Source organism: Seriola lalandi, unplaced genomic scaffold, assembly GCF_002814215.2.
Source record: "Seriola lalandi dorsalis isolate HSWRI2012SDOR001 ecotype SW California unplaced genomic scaffold, Sedor1 jcf7180002054924, whole genome shotgun sequence".
Taxonomy (NCBI): Eukaryota; Metazoa; Chordata; class Actinopteri; order Carangiformes; family Carangidae; genus Seriola; species Seriola lalandi.
In genome coordinates this window covers 153636-169994 of record NW_019525476.1, presented here as the reverse complement: position 1 = coordinate 169994, position 16359 = coordinate 153636, and the positions used below count along the sequence as shown (strand labels likewise).

The window sequence follows — 16359 nt, the reverse complement described above, 5'->3', positions numbered from 1 at the left end:
TATTACCAAATTACCAAATCAATAGTAAGTTACAGTTGAAGGATTGGAATTCTACCGAGTAGAGGTTGGCAATATTCACGCTTGTGCAACATTAAAGACACCAGTAGTTATACTTAAAAGGCATTTATTTACAATGGAGCAGAGTAAAGTACAATGTCTAATCTAACATATTTGGTGTCCAGCTCATGAGGTAGAGTACTGTTAACATAATGGTGCCGCCCGGGTGAGGCCGAGTACTAATGATGCCCCCGTGTGAGGCCGAGTAATAATGATTTCCAGTTACTAATAGAGCTCAGACCCAACACATTTCAGTGTTAGGTGATCTCTTTCAGTCAGGGGAGACATCAGTTGCTTTAGCTAATGCCCCAAAATTATATATATTCAAGTGACAAAGCCTTCTACTGGATGTAGTAATTAAGGATAATCTTATTTTCAGCTACAAAGTAAACTTAAGGAAGATGTTGGGGTGGATGGGTGGGTCAACAAAACAAAACATTAGCCATGACAAGGTCCATAACCATAATTTATTTAAACCATGACCTTTCGCTAGAACTAACTAAATTGTTTTTGTGCTTATACCTTAACGAAAAAATACAATAACATTATCAGATTGTGAACAGGTAAGTTATCTATTTTCAAAAGTAATTTTTAACAGATTATGTCCAGTCTTTCTCCAGTCCCCAGAACACTCCTATGGTTCATAACAGAGAGTAGAGACAAACAACCCCCAATGCAAATTCATTTGGAAGGCTTGTTGGCTAACTTTATGATTTTGTGTTTCCTCGACCCATGATAGCTTTTTTTGTGTTTCTCTCTGGTCTCAGCAGGATTATGTAACATTTGGGTCCAAACAGCGCCACCAAGAGGCCAAAACTGGAGGCCAGGATGGCAAATACCTCCACTGCATCTGCATATTTGCCTGGTGAGCTAATATAAGCAGGGACAAAGGCCACCCACACAGCACAGAAGATCAGCATGCTGAAAGTGATGAGTTTGGCCTCATTGAAGTTGTCTGGAAGATTTCTTGCCAGAAAAGCTAACAGGAAGCTGAGGATAGCCAGTAAACCAATATAACCCAGTAACACTGCAAAACCAATTGTGGACCCAACTACACATTCATAAACTATCTTGTCATTGTGGTATTGGGTGTTTTTATGAGGAGCTGGTGAGGAAGAGACAAGCCAAGCAGTACAGATTGCTGCTTGAACAGAAGTAAGAACCAGAACTGTCCCTCTCTGCTGCACAGCACCAAACCACTTCAGACTGGCTTTACCTCCTGGCTTAGAGGCCTTGAACACAGCCAGAACCACCATGGTTTTCACCAGGATGCATGAGACACAAAGCACAAAGCTGATCCCGAATGCTGCATGTCTCAGCTGACATGTCCACAGTCTGGGATGGCCGATAAACAGCAGTGAACACAGGAAACATAGTTTAAGTGACAACAACAACTGGAAACTAAGTTCTGAATTGTTGGCACGCACTATAGGTGTTTTGCGATGATAGATAAAGATCCCTAGGACAACAGCACAGATAAATGTTCCCAGCAATGAGGTGGCTGTCAAGCAGATTCCCAGAGGCTCATGGTAGGAGAGGAAGTCAATTTTCTTCGGAACACAGTGGTCACGCTGGGGGCTGGACCAGAAATCCTCTGGACAACTTGTGCACTCCATGGAGTCTTACAAAACATGGAAAAAGATGAGGTACATCCTTAATACGTAGTAAAGAAAATTCTTTGAGTAAACTAAAAATATTAAAACATGAACACTCACCAGTCTTATTGCTGATCTTTCCCTCAGAACAAGGGATGCAGTCAAAACAACACTCAGGTTCCCCCTTCTTTCTGGCCATGCGGGTACCAGGAGGACAGCTCTCACTGCACACTGACCGGGGGGGCTGTAGGATGTCATTCAGTGTTATTTTACACTGGTAAGAATTACAGTCCAAAAAAGAGAGGTGTCTGAAAAAGTAGAAGTAACCTCTTTGGATTCAAAGTTCCAGAAGATTTTGTCTTCATGAAGTGTGAGTTCTTCACCTTTGAAGGCTGATTTCTTAACTTCACCTACAGTCTGAACTTTAATTCTTCCATCAGGGAACCACAGCCAGTTCAATATGTCATAAATTGGTAAGGCATCGCCATTCTCATCAAATGACACTTGGTCACCAAATGGTGTGGTGAAGTTAACCTTCTCCAAGTAATACACAAGCTGTGAAAATCAGAATAATGGATAGAGGAAAAACATTAGAGGTGAGATGAAATAAAATAATTCAATTTGTAATGACCATGGTGAATACAGAATGACGTACTACTCAGTAATCAAACTTCATACTACATTTCTGTACATATAATGTATTTAAAAATTCCAGCAAAGCACTTTGTTTAAGATAATATCACATGACCTGTACTACCATGTACCTAGTGACGAGATTGTTCTCTCTGACCAGATAATAGCCACTGCTATCACCAAGCAGTAGGGAAAATCCTTCGTACTTAATCCTAAACATTAAGTCCTACTCCACAAGAAGTACTAAAACACAGGATTGGACATAAACAGGTGGAGTGTAAATTGATATCTCACCTGCCATGGCTCCAGTCTTTGTAAATTACAACAGCTGTTCCCGCTGAAAGGCCCTCTCCCTGGCTCACACTGCATCATGTCATCAAGAGCATATGCCAGAGCATACACAGCCTTATACACATTGTATTCTGGCCTGAGATTTAAAATATCCAAGAACTCACTCTCCACATTACCAAGATCTTCATGTCCAGTGCATAATGCTCTTCCAGCTTCCACCCAACCTGCTGGAGGTGGTGCAAATCTACATTTAAATGCATATTCCCAAAACTGATTTACCTGAAACATTCAAAACTGTGTATTAAAAACAATGACAATATATATTATTCTTACAAATACCTGAAGAAATTGCAAGGTTTGACTCTCACCACATCATTTCCATAGCTGTTGTTGTGGTGTAGGTCAGGTCGTATTTCTAACAGGAATTTCCTGAGTCCTGGTATTTCTCCTCGACGGATGGCAATGCCCAGTGTTCCACCCAGGTACGGCATGAGGTGGGGGGTCTGGAGCACAGCAGCTGATGTCCAGGCTTCACTGGCTATCCACTGCAGGCCTGTCACATTCTGCCTCACCACCTGCACATTGCATTAAACCAGTTATATAAATTCATACTGCCATGCCACTAAATGATTATTTAGTTTTCTAAAGTATACACAATTTTTTACATAGTAGAATGAATTCAGTATAATTTGTCTGAGTAAGTGATTTCACTGGACCCTCCTAACAAAACCTTTAAAAAAACAGAAGTCAATTAATTAGTGTTTGGTCTGTTTAGGCCAAATATTGTTGCAAATTACTGAATTACATTTGTCTGTTTGACTCATAAAACACTACGAAAGTTGTATTATTGTATCAAAATATAAATAAGCTTTATTTCAAGCCCAACCTCTTCCATGAGATCAATCATGTGGCTCTCATGTACAAACGCAATGACCACACGAGCTGTGGATTTTTTCATTACATCCACAATCCTCCTTAGTTCAGCTGGGTTGTCACCCCAGGACAAAATCTCTGTGTAGGCCAGACAACCTCCACCAGATGGACCCAGGTCAGATAGGAACGATTGCGCAGCGTGGAGTCCATAATCATCATCACTGATCAACAGACCTGCCCAAGTCCAGCCAAAGTGTTTTAGAATCTGAATCATAGCACGCACCTAAGAATAGAGAGAGGAGGGATTAGTGCACATGCTGGAATAATGTTTCACTGGAAATCCTGATAAAGAGTTTCCAATGTGGACCTTGTTTAATTCTGGCCTTTCAGTGTTGTTATCTGGCACTGTACAACTCCATCAGTGAGACAAATAATGTTACTAGTCATATACAAAAAGAATATATTTTTAGAATAGGGGTGCTCATCCTGACAATCATTCAACTACGAATGCTATATTTAATGTATTTTCACATTGCTGACAGATTTTCACCTGGAAAGCATCACTTGGGATCGTCCTAAAGAAGGATGGAAACTTTTGCCGGTCACTCAGGCAGGAACATGTAGAAAAATAACTCACCTGTGAAAACATAGACTGTACATCCTGAAACCGCCTACCGCTGCCAACGCCTCTAATGGCTGTTTGAAATGTAATTTTTTTTTAAACTATAATAATAATAATGAAATTGATATAGCACCCTACTAAATCAAAGTCATAATGTGCTTTACAATAATATTTAAAGTAATATAACAACAAAAACAAAGAACCAGAACTTGAAATATAGACAAGTTGAAACAATTTAAACAATTATAACAAATAAACATAAGTTAAGAGCAAGTCATATGTTACGTCACAATGATCCAAAAGAATTGAAGATAAGGCAGAAAAACTTACCATAGGCACTCTGTACAAACCTAAGACAGTGGAGATTGCAATAGAATGTGAAGAAGCATCATCACCCACAATCCCGAGGACTGGAGGGGTTCCTACACAGGTCTCATGTAATGTAACTTGCTCCTCTAGACCACTGGTTAATGACAATGCTGCACGGAATCCAATTCCTAGTTGGAGGCAGTTATCATACACACTGTATCCCAGAGTCACATTAGGTAGCAGGTTGGAGTTTCTGTTGATCTCATCAATAGCAAAAGCCATGGTCTGGGCCTGTTTGAATCCTAGAACATCAAAACTAGCACATAAAATATCACTGTTGACTATTGAAAAATACAACATGAGACATTAACTGTTCAAACACATACATGTTCAACAACTACAGATTGAACAACAATGAACAATGAAAACAGCCGAATAGCAACAACCACAATAATACCTGAATGAAAAAGATAAATAAAAGGATACTGTGCAAAACAAAGCAGTATGTTTAAAATAGCATTACTAGAAAATGTATTTTTTTCACACTAGTATCAGATAATCAAAAATACACTCTCGTCATGAGCTTGGTTTTCCCCAGTTTCTGCTTTTTGCTGGTTCCCTGACAGACTCACCCGTGGCAAGTAGGCTGTTGTGGCTCTGAGGTGAAAGACAGGTCAGGATGGGTAGAAAAGAAGTGGATTTGAAACAGTCCACCTAGAACCACATTTCCAGCCTTGTGCATCCCATTTAGATGAAACTGTCCCTGTAACTGGCAGGAGGAGGAATAAAGAGGGGAAGACACAGCAGAGGAAAAGTAGGAACACAACAACATGAGCAGGAGCAAGTTGGTATCTAAAAATGTCCACATGATTTTCCTCTTGTTTACCCCTTATCTGGGTGCAGTCTTCAGCTTTTATTACAGTGTCACCCCCTTTTATTGACTTGTAGCATTGTTTAATCTTGCACACCACCCATCAGGGCACAAAGAGAAGTAGGGGCAGGGCCTAAAATGTAAATCCAGAATGATTTGTACTGAAGCAAAATTAATCTGTGCACTTGGTGAAATAATGCATCATCTCATCTTGTCTTTTTTATTGCCCACTGCCTGTTTGATATTGTGTGTGTCTGGTGCCCATAGTAAGTTGTGAATCACCCAGGGGTTCAATTGGGATTTGTAAGCAGGGGGAGCCTTTGATTACAAACAAAAGTGTAAAGGAAGGTTAATTACTTCTTTACTTTGCAACATTAATGGTGAATGTATGCACATATATGGCTGTGACGAAGCAGCGGAGAGAAAGAAGACCAAGTATCAACAACTGGTCCAGGATTGTTGGAAAAAAGGGTGGACTAGATGGTTGTTCACAGTGGATATGGGCTGTGTGGATTCCCAGCCCAATCCGTATGGAATCTGCTGACAAAAGTAGGAGTGAGGGGCCATGACAGAAAAAGCTGCCCAAAGGCTTGGGGAAGCGGTGGAAAGAGCCTCCTGTTGGCTCTGGCATAAGAGAGAGGACACTAGCTGGAAGATTGGAGGAGAGGGGCAGTGACTTGGCCAACACTGCTGACCCACCAACTGGAGAGTGTTGCGTCAGGGTCAGGGTCGAAACACTCGATGAAGGTTGGACACCACTTGATGACCTTTCCTCTGGGTCAGGGCTACATCCATTTGAAATAGGTGTAATAAGGCATTTCCGATGTAAACCTGTATAAAACCTGGTTGATTGGTGACTCTAAAGTGCCCATAGGCATGCTCTGTCCCCCACAACCCAATGAGGATAAGTGGGCTGGAGGGACATTGACACTTCCTCATTAGAAAATCTGGATCAGGGGCCTCATTTAGAACGTTTGTGTGTGCATGCACAAAACAGGGCCTGAAAGATGCATACGCCACTTCCCACGCAAAGATTGGGAGGTCATTGACCTCCTCAAATGTCGATGGCAGGGTTTAGATGCATCAGGAGGCAGACTTTTATACTGCCTAAAAAAAGTCAGCCAGATTGTTACGGCATGTACTGTTTTGCAAAATATGGTACAAAGGCTTGGCCTATCTCTCTACCTGGCTCCCACCAAACAAAATGTCCTTCTTGACATCCACTTCACCCACAAGCAACTCGATTTCTGAGTCACAAAAATTTCCTCTCCTTGGTCTTCTTCTCGCTAGTTACCATGATTCATCACAAAGATTCATTGATCAACATGGTCATTTATATCCATCAGCATTCATGAGGTGCTTTGCATTGACCGTATATGGTTGAAAGAGGGTGTATGGAGGGTGGGATATGAGGCTTTCCAAGTTGACTGTGATATATAAAGGCAACATTGCTTGCAGGTGTGCGTGCGCACAGTTTTATGAATCCAATTACTTTTTTGCGTACGCCATTTTCAGCTTTTGAGCGTATGTACACTTTCAGTATGAATTCAACGCATTGTTTTTTAAATGGGGCCTCAGGCCTTGTGCCCCGCCCACCATTGCTGCTTGCGCTAGGTTGACCGATGAAATGGCTGTGCGTAACAAGATGGGTAGCGGAGGAAACATCGGTGTGACTCAGCCACATGTTTGACCCTCAGTCAGACCCAGACCCAGGAGTTTTTGAGAGGTTAGTTGTGCACCAAAATTGGCGACTAGAAGATGTATCAGAATCGTAAGCGTAGTTATTTGTTTATGTTGTTTGTTAGCTAACTGCCAGTTGCTGACACAGTGTTGGTGGCTGTGCTCATGTAAACTCTCTCTGTCTGTACTGACAAGGTTTCAGTCACAGATGATAGCAGAGCGTATCCAGATACTTAACTTAGCCTCCAGCCCAATTGCTGAGTCAGGGAATCTTTTGTTTGCAGCAAGCAGCCACAGCCTCTGCTAGTCTCCAGTCAGTTTTCCAGTCGGCTAGCAGTGAGTCCAGAGTTTCCAGGCCTCTTTGCACATTGGCTGATCTCTTTTGTGATTCGGACCTGGAATACCCTGAGCTGTCTCTTTGGGGAACATGCATAGCCTTTCCTGGTAGACATCTAGGAGTTGGAGCCCCTAGAAAGAAGAAAAGGTCACAGAGATGTTGATTCCCTAAGCAGCCTCAGCCCCAGCTATTCATAGCCTCTGTATTCAGCAACCATGAGCCTCTGTTGTCCAGCATCCCAGTTTATGCCTGGCCTGTTCCTGAGTCTACCACCCTGGCCGACACCTTGTCTGTTCCAGTTTCAGGGGTCCAGTTGATGTCAAGTCCATTCCTGAGCCTGTCCTGGCTGACATCTCATCAGTTCCTGAGGCTGTTCCTATTTCGACTGACTTCACATTTGCTCCTGATCCCCAGTCAGCAGTCCGGGGGACCCCTGCTCCTGGTTTCCTGTTGGTGGTCCAGCTCCTCATTCATTGCCTGCGATGCCGCCCCCCCAACTCGACCTCCGGAGAGACCCCGTCTTTGCTGTCGCCCTCCAACACAACCTGTCTGCCCAGCTTCTGTCCCCGGCCCCATTCTTCTGCTCAGTCACTCTTTTGCCCTGAGCCCAAGGTTTCCTTCTCCATCCCTAGACCCATTCATCTCCTCTGTGTCCACTGGCCCATGGCCCTCTCTGTTGGATTCAGTTCTCCCAGTGTCTCCATGTGCTTCTCTTCAGTTTTCCTAGTTATTCCTCATATCTATTTTCTGTTTATGTCCCAGAGTTTTTGACTGATTTTGTTGACTTGGTTTTCTTGCTGCCCTGGATTTCAACTTTGCCTTGCCTTCTTAGTAGGATTTGTATTTTTTCTTGGTTGAATAAATCTTTGAATTGAGGTGTCACATCCTTTATGTCTACATTTGGGTCCAGTTTTCTTACAGACGTAACATGGAGAGATCTCTCCATTTATGTGTTCACCACTGTTAGTAAGTCTCAGTCATTCACAGACAAATTGGTCACACAAAAGGTGTTTTTTTCTTTTCTCGAATCCCAGGGAAAATACAAACAAATGATTAGACAGAAAAGCATAATGATTACTAATGTAAGTCATTTTTATTGACATTTTTCTATTTCAGGACAGATATTTTGTCTGATGATTAAATTTGCACAATTTTACATACATAGTTACTAGATGACCGCTATATGTACAACATCAGTCATTTCAGCAAATGCCCCAAAATAATATACTGTATGCTTATGTTCAAATGAGAAAGCCCTCTATTTGTTTTAGAAATAAATAATGTTATTATAGAGCCACAAAGTAAACTTAGGGAGGAGGTCAGGGTGGATGGATGAGTCAATAAAATGAAACAATGACCATGACAAAGTCTCCTAAGAACTCACTAAGGTGTTTTTGTGCCTGTACCTAACCAAAAATGACAATAGCACTGTGACATCATAAAATCATAAAAGGGAAAGTTAAATATTTTGATAATTGAAATTATTTTTATCAGTTCAGTCCAGTCTTTCTCCTGATGCCAGAATGCTTATATGGTTCATATCAAGAAGTGTAGACAAACAACCCCTACTGTCAACTAAGTTGAAAGACATGTTGGTTAATTTTATGACTTTGTGGCCCCTCGACCCATAATAGCTTTCTTTGTGTTTCTCTCTGGTCTCAGGAGGATTATGTAACATTTGGGTCCAAACAGCGCCATCAAGAGGCCAAAACTGGAGGCCAGGATGGCAAATACCTCCACTGCATCTGCATATTTACCTGGTGAGCTGATATAAGCAGGGACAAAGGCCACCCACACAGCACAGAAGATCAGCATGCTGAAAGTGATGAGTTTGGCCTCATTGAAGTTGTCTGGAAGATTCCTTGCCAGAAAAGCTAACAGGAAGCTGAGGATAGCCAGTAAGCCAATATAACCCAGTAACACTGCAAAACCAATTGTGGACCCGACTACACACTCATAAACTATCTTGTCATTGTGGTATTGGGTGTTTTTATGAGGTGCTGGTGAGGAAGAGACAAGCCAGGCAACACAGATTGCTGCTTGAACAGAAGTAAGAACCAGAACTGTCCCTCTCTGCTGCACAGCACCAAACCACTTCAGACTGGCTTCACCTCCTGGCTTAGAGGCCTTGAACACAGCCAGAACCACCATGGTTTTAACCAGGATGCATGAGACACAAAGCACAAAGCTGATCCCAAAGGCTGCATGTCTCAGCTGGCATGTCCACAGTCTGGGCCGACCGATAAACAGCAGTGAACACAGAAAACATAGTTTAAGTGAGAACAACAACTGGAAACTAAGTTCTGAATTGTTGGCACGTACTATAGGTGTTTTGCGATGATAGATAAAGATGCCTAGGACGACAGCACAGATAAATGTGCCCAGCAATGAGGTGGCTGTCAAGCAGATTCCCAGAGGCTCATGGTAGGAGAGGAACTCTATTTTCTTAGGAACACAGTGGTCACGCTGGGGGCTGGACCAGAAATCCTCTGGACAACTTGTGCACTCCATGGAGTCTTAAATAAAGCAAAAGATGGTGAGATACATTCTTCCTACATTTTGTACAAATTGTTAATAAAACTATTGAATCACGAACACCCACCAGTCTTATTATTGATCTTTCCCTCAGAACAAGGGATGCAGTCAAAACAACACTCAGGTTCCCCCTTCTTTCTGGCCACGCGGGTACCAGGAGGACAGCTCTCACTGCACACTGACCGGGGGGGCTGTAAGGGGGAAAAAAAAAAAATCTGTTATTCTACACTACTAAACACTGCTAGAATGAGTTATCCATGGGTCAAAAGCAGTGGCGTGCAGTGACGTTTACAGATTGGCAAGCAGAGCCAAAGAACATACTGGTATTATGAATTATCCATGGGCAATAATAAAGGAGCCTGAAAAATAAGAATTAACCTCTTTGGATTCAAAGTTCCAGAAGATTTTATCTTCATCAAGTGTGAGTTCTTCACCTTTAAAGGCTGATTTTTTAACCTCTCCGACATTCTGAACTTTAATTCTTCCATCAGGGAGCCACTGCCAGTTCATGATATCATAGATTGGTAAGGCATCACCATTCTCATCAAAAGACACTTCATCACCAAATGGCGTGGTGAAGTTGACCTTTTCCAAGTAATATATGAGCTGTGAAAATCAGAATAAAACATGGAGGAAAAAAAGGTTAAATGAAAAAAACAGTCATATTCCTGATGACCCACACAGCAGATCCTAATATTCAATAATCAAACTGCAAATCACACTTATGCAGTAAAACAGAAGTGTAACTAGTGAAAAGAGATTGTTCTGTCTGACCAGATTATACAAGCAACTGCTATCATCCTGCAGAAAGGAAAATCCTTTGAGCTTTCTACCTAGCATTTTACATTTGATAATCTCATGTTTTCTACTGTGCAAGAAACATTATAAGCAAAGTATTTGGTCACATAAACAGGTGGAGTACAAACCGATATCTCACCTGCCATGGCTCCAGTCTTTTCAAATTACCACAGCTGTTCCCGCTGAAAGGCCCTCTCCCTGGCTCACACTGCATCATGTCATCAAGAGCATATGCCAGAGCATACACAGCCTTATACACATTGTACTCTGGCCTGAGATTTAAAGTGTCCAAAAACTCAGTCTCCACATTCTCTAGATTTTCCTGTCCAGTGCATAATGCTCCTCCAGCCTCCACCCAACCTGCTGGAGGTGGTGTTATTCTACAGTGAAATGTATATTCCCAAAACTGATTTACCTGAAACATATTCAAAACTGTGTATTAAAAACAATGACAATATATTATTTTTCCAAATATCAAATCAGATTGCAAGGTCAAACTCTCACCATGTTATTTCCATAGCTGTTGTTGTGGTGTAGGTCAGGACGTATTTGTAACATGAATTCCCTGAGTCCTGGTATTTCTCCTCGACGGATGGCAATGCCCAGTGTTCCACCCAGGTACGGCATTAGGCGGGGGGTCTGGAGCACAGCAGCTGCTGTCCAGGCTTCACTGGCTATCCACTGCAGGCCTGTCACATTCTGCCTCACCACCTGTACAATGCAGTATACCAAGTGTTTGAATTCATACTGCCATAAGAATAATGTAGTTTCTGATATCTAGTTTCTGCAGCTATTATAGTCACAGTTTTTTGACCATCCACCAGCCGAATGAAGTGGTGGCCAACTGGTCTCAATTTGCCCGATTACCAGTCCAACAAAGTCTATATATGTTATTGTAAATAACAAAATAAAATCTTTCAGTTTGACAAAATACTACACATAATGTATAATTGTATTAAGGTAATGGAGTTGTATTTGAAGCCCAACCTCTTCCATAAGGTCAATCATATGACCCTCATGTGCAAACACAATGACCACACGAGCTGTGGATTTCTTTATCACATCCACAATCCTCCTTAGTTCAGCTGGGTTGTCGGTCCAGGGCAAAATCTCTGTGTAGGCCAGACAACCTCCACCAGATGGACCCAGGTCAGATTGGAAGGATCGAGCAGCGTGTAGTCCGTAATCATTATCACTGATCAGAAGACCTGCCCAAGTCCAGCCAAAGTGTTTTAGAATCTGAATCATAGCACGCACCTAAGAATAGAGAGAGGAGGGATTAGTGCACAGGCTGGAATAATGTTTCACTGGAAATCCTGATAAACAGGTTCCACAATGGAATAGTTTAGTTACAGCCTTACAGTGTTTTTATGTGACAACACACAACTCCGTCAATGAGACAAATAATGTTACTGGTGATACACAAATTATCCCACATTTGTTTTGCAGAACAGGGACATGCTTCATGAAAACTGTTTAACTACTATTGCTTCTTTATTTTTTTAATTTCCTGATAGCTTTTCACCTGGAAAGCATCACTTGGGATCGTCCTAAAGAAGGATGGAAACTTTTTCCGGTCACTCAGGCAGGAACATGTGGAATAATGACTCACCTGTGAAAAACACAGACTGTACATCCTGAAACCATTCAATGCTTTTACCATGGCTGACTATTTCAGTTTTGCAACTGAATTTAAATTTGAAAATTAAAATGATTCAAAAATAATTCATAGATCGTAAGGCAGAAAAACTTACCATGGGCACTCTGTACAAACCTAAGACATTGGAGATTGCAATAGAACGTGTCGATGAATCATCACCCACAATCCCAAGGACTGGAGGGGTTCCTACACAGGTCTCATGTAATGTAACTTGCTCCTCTTGACCACTGGTTAATGACAATGCAGCACGGAATCCAATTCCTAGTTGGTTGCAATTATCATACAGACTGTATCCCAGAGTCACATTAGGTAGCAGGTGTGAGTTTCTGTTGATCTCATCAATAGTAAAAGCCATGGTCTGGGCCTGTGTGAATCCTAGAACATCAAAACTAGCACATAAAAAAAACAGTTTACTATTGAAAAATAAAACATAATTAACTGTGCAAATGTAGACATGTTGCATAACTACAGATCTTGCAAGCAATGAAGACACTTGCATAGCAACAACCATATTAATACTTGAATGAAAAAATAAATAATAGACTAAAGGCAGTATGTTTAAAATGGCATAAATATAAATTGTAATTCTTTCATCACAGTAATAACAGATTATCAAAAATACAATGTAGTACAAGTAGATTGACAGATTTTGCAATAAATGAAGACAATTGAACAACAATCACCATAATAATACTTGAACGGAAAAATAAATAAAAGCAGACTGTTAAAAAAGCTATTATGGCCAAAATGGCCTAAATACAAATTGGGCTGGATTTTCCCCAGCTTCTGCCTTTTACTGCTTCCCTGACAGACTCACCCATCGCAGGTAGGCTGCTGTGGCTCTGAGGTAAAAGACAGTTCAGGATAGACAGCAAAAAAGTGAATTTCAAACAGTCCACCCAGAACCACATCTCCAGCCTTGTGCATCCCATTCAAATGAAACTGTCCCTGTAACTGGCAGGAGGAAGAAAATTCATCAGAGATTGCAGCAGAGGAAAAGTAGGAATACAATAACATAAGCACTTTGGTGCCTACAATGACCCTCATGACTTTCCTCTGGTTTAAGCCTTTGCCAGTTATTAAGTGTTATCACTATGTCACCACTTTTATTGACTTGTACGTTGTTTAATCTTACACACCACCCATCAGGGCCAAAGAGGGAGTATGGGCTGGGCCTAAAATGCATTTCATTTGAGATTAATTCATAGTGAGGCAGAATTAATGTGTGCACCTTTGATAATATCTGTCCACGGTCATGTTGGCATCCCATCCAGACCAAATTTAAGTAGTGGATAACTGCAATGATTGAGGTGTGCTGAAAAGTCTTTATTAGATTATTTGAATGTCTCATTAAATGGATTCATAGATAGACTGTTTACTGTTTACTGCTACAAATTTAAACTCCTCAAAATCACAATTCAGCCCTGAATACGAGGAATTCACTTTCACACATCAACAGAGTTTTATGAAATGTTCACTACATGCTAACAGCATACTAAGACATTTGGTGAAATAATACATCTTCTATTTTCATTAGCCTGTCTGTTTGATATTGTATGTGGCTGGTGCCCATAGTAACTTGGCAGACATCAAACAGCCAGTTCTGCAGGAACTTGTGCAAGACACGTCACCTCATTAGAACTTGCAACGTCATGGATTTGCTAACTAGAGTTTTTGTCAGTTATGTACAATACATGCATGTGGACACGCATATAGGCAGAATCACATGTAAGTTGTGAGGCACAACATGGTAACTGTATATCACAACATGGTAACTGTATATCACAACATGGTAACTGTGTATTCATATTTATAGGCAGAAACCCATTAAGTAGTTTTAATTACATCTTTACCTTATTGCATAAATAAATGCATAAATGCATACAATTGCTGTGCTTACCTATGACCTGAAATTGGGGTCAAAAAGATTTTGAGCTTGTAAAGGGATCCTCATAATTAATATTTATAAGTTTGTTAATGTAAATCAACCTCTGTAAACCTGTAAATTGTGTAAAGTTTCTAGAAAAATTTTGCATTTGTAAACCAGACTAAGTCAAGACCTAGTATATGGCTGGACCACGTTGTATTTGCAGTCAGCTGTTTATCTGTTTGCTTCTCTCCTACTCTCTGTGCTCATATAGTATTTTAATACAGCCAATTCCTAATAAAGCTGTGCTCATTTACTCATGTCTGTCTGTTTCTGTTGTCAGACAACCAAGTAAGTATGAAATAGCGACTGAAACACGGCCCACTAAGATACTATATTAACCAGCAGTCACTTCCAAGCCATTTCTAAGTTGCTGCTCTGCACTGCTAATGCACTGCTGATGCTAATCATAATGTCTTTACGAAATTACCATCCACACAAGTTAAAGAAAAAAGATGTGCAGTGATGTTGGCTATATTTACTTGTGAAATGATCACTCAGAGCAAAAATTAGAAGCTCATTTATGTCAGCTTATGTGCGGTCAGCTCGTATGGAAGTCGTGGCAACTCTCCTCTATGAAAAGCAACTGAGATTTGTCACTGGCTGCTTTTTTGAAAAAAGGTAGCAAAAGGGGTCTTTTGACTTTCTGTGATAATTATGTTCATATACTTATGTTTAAAAAGGCCAATAAAAATTCTATAGTAAAAAAAGCACTGAAGGATGAACTGAGTTTGGTGGTCAGAGGTCTCACAAAACACGTTTTATGGCCATAACTCACAAAATCATACACTAATTACGACACAATTTAATTAAAATGAGTATAAGGATGAAATTAAACTATGACATTTCATATCCAAATTGTCAAAGGTTAAATTCACTGTGACATCAGATATTCTGCATAAAAACCCCTAGCTATTATTCAATGCTGCAACTGAGGGAGGGAAGATCTTTACCATATTTCCCGCAACTTAGTTGATTGGCAAGGTCATGATTCTATTTTTTTCCAGATGAGATACAAACAATTGATCAGATAAAAACATCATGATAATTCAAAAATGTTAAGTCATTTTTATTGACATCTCTGTTGCTTCCAGTTTTGTCTGGTGAGGAACACTGTTACACAATGCAAGTGAATGAAAAATAATGAGTGGATCATAGTAATTGATTAATTTAATTGAAAATTTTAGATTGTTCTCCAGTAAGAACCTACTCAATTGCAACTGGTCATGTGAGACAGTATCAGTCGTTTAGGCAAATGCCCAAAAATTATACATGCTTCATTCAACTGACAAAGCCCTCTAGTGTTCATATTGGAGAAAAGAATGAAGTGAGCTGATGTTGTGTTATCATAGGGCCACAATTTAGGGAGGAAGTTGTGGTGGATGGATGTGTCCGCAAAACAAAACATTAGCCACGAAGTATTAATGAAGTATTAATTTTAACCCAAACCATGGTCTTTCCCTAGACCAAGCTACAGTAAGATATGCCTAACCCTAACCAAAAAATTAAAGTATTCTCTTCTATTTTCAATTAAGTTGGAAGACTGATAGCTAATTTTATGACTTACTGGTGCCCCGACCCATAATGGCCTTCTTTGTGTTTCTCTCCGGTCTCATCAAGATTATGTAACATTTGGGTCCAAACAGCGCCACCAAGAGGCCAAAACTAGAAGCCAGAATGGCAAATACCTCCACTGCATCTGCATATTTGCCTGGTGAGCTGATATAAGCAGGGACAAAGGCCACCCACACAGCACAGAAGATCAGCATGCTGAAAGTGATGAGTTTGGCCTCATTGAAGTTGTCTGGAAGATTCCTTGCCAGAAAAGCTAACAGGAAGCTGAGGATAGCCAGTAAGCCAATATAACCCAGTAACACTGCAAAACCAATTGTGGACCCGACTACACACTCATAAACTATCTTGTCTTTATGGTATTGGGTGTTTTTATGAGGTGCTGGTGAGGAAGAGACAAGCCAAGCAGTACAGATTGCTGCCTGAATGCAAGTAAGAGTGAAAACTGTCCCTCTCTGCTGCAAAGCACCAAACCACTTCAGACTGGCTTCTCCTCCTGGCTTAGAGGCCTTGAACACAGCCAGAACCACCATGGTTTTCACCAGGATGCATGAGACACAAAGCACAAAGCTGATCCCAAATGCTGCATGTCTCAGCTG

The 16359-nt window shown here is 40.9% G+C and overlaps 3 protein-coding genes across 8 annotated transcripts in view; all 3 read right to left on the bottom strand.

Moving 5' to 3' along the window:
- Positions 1–764: 764 nt before the first annotated feature.
- Positions 765–5248, bottom strand: LOC111673696 (extracellular calcium-sensing receptor-like). 4 transcript variants are annotated; one of them, XM_023431535.2, is made up of 9 exons: positions 5013–5248; positions 4402–4696; positions 4000–4086; positions 3463–3732; positions 2945–3151; positions 2580–2855; positions 1980–2207; positions 1773–1896; positions 765–1678 (listed from the first exon to the last, which is right to left on the bottom strand). In XM_023431535.2, exons 1-9 carry the CDS (start codon positions 5246–5248, stop codon positions 765–767), a joined length of 2637 nt encoding a protein of 878 aa, XP_023287303.2. The 4 variants fall into 4 exon arrangements, with proteins under 4 accessions (XP_023287303.2, XP_087026101.1, XP_087026102.1 ...); XM_087169975.1 differs by having other exon boundaries at positions 2948–3151; positions 5013–5122; XM_087169976.1 differs by lacking the exon at positions 2580–2855 and having other exon boundaries at positions 1980–2101; positions 2947–3151.
- A 3321-nt stretch (positions 5249–8569) lies between these two features.
- On the bottom strand, positions 8570–13308 carry LOC111673694 (extracellular calcium-sensing receptor-like). 3 transcript variants are annotated; one of them, XM_023431533.2, is made up of 9 exons: positions 13079–13308; positions 12356–12650; positions 12127–12213; positions 11589–11858; positions 11106–11312; positions 10741–11016; positions 10182–10409; positions 9871–9994; positions 8570–9784 (listed from the first exon to the last, which is right to left on the bottom strand). In XM_023431533.2, exons 1-9 carry the CDS (start codon positions 13306–13308, stop codon positions 8871–8873), a joined length of 2631 nt encoding a protein of 876 aa, XP_023287301.1. In that variant the 3' UTR covers positions 8570–8870. The 3 variants fall into 3 exon arrangements, with proteins under 3 accessions (XP_023287301.1, XP_087026096.1, XP_087026095.1); XM_087169970.1 differs by lacking the exons at positions 10182–10409; positions 10741–11016; positions 12127–12213; positions 12356–12650; positions 13079–13308; XM_087169969.1 differs by lacking the exons at positions 10182–10409; positions 11106–11312; positions 11589–11858; ... (1 more) ...; positions 12356–12650; positions 13079–13308 and having other exon boundaries at positions 10741–11025.
- Positions 13309–15744: 2436 nt separating this feature from the next.
- The window catches only part of LOC111673686 (extracellular calcium-sensing receptor-like), a 5413-nt gene continuing 4798 nt past the window's right edge, over positions 15745–16359 (bottom strand). The window contains exon 9 of the mRNA XM_023431523.2: positions 15745–16356. Coding sequence (XP_023287291.1) covers positions 15745–16356 — 612 coding nt within the window. The remainder of the gene's footprint in view (positions 16357–16359) is intronic.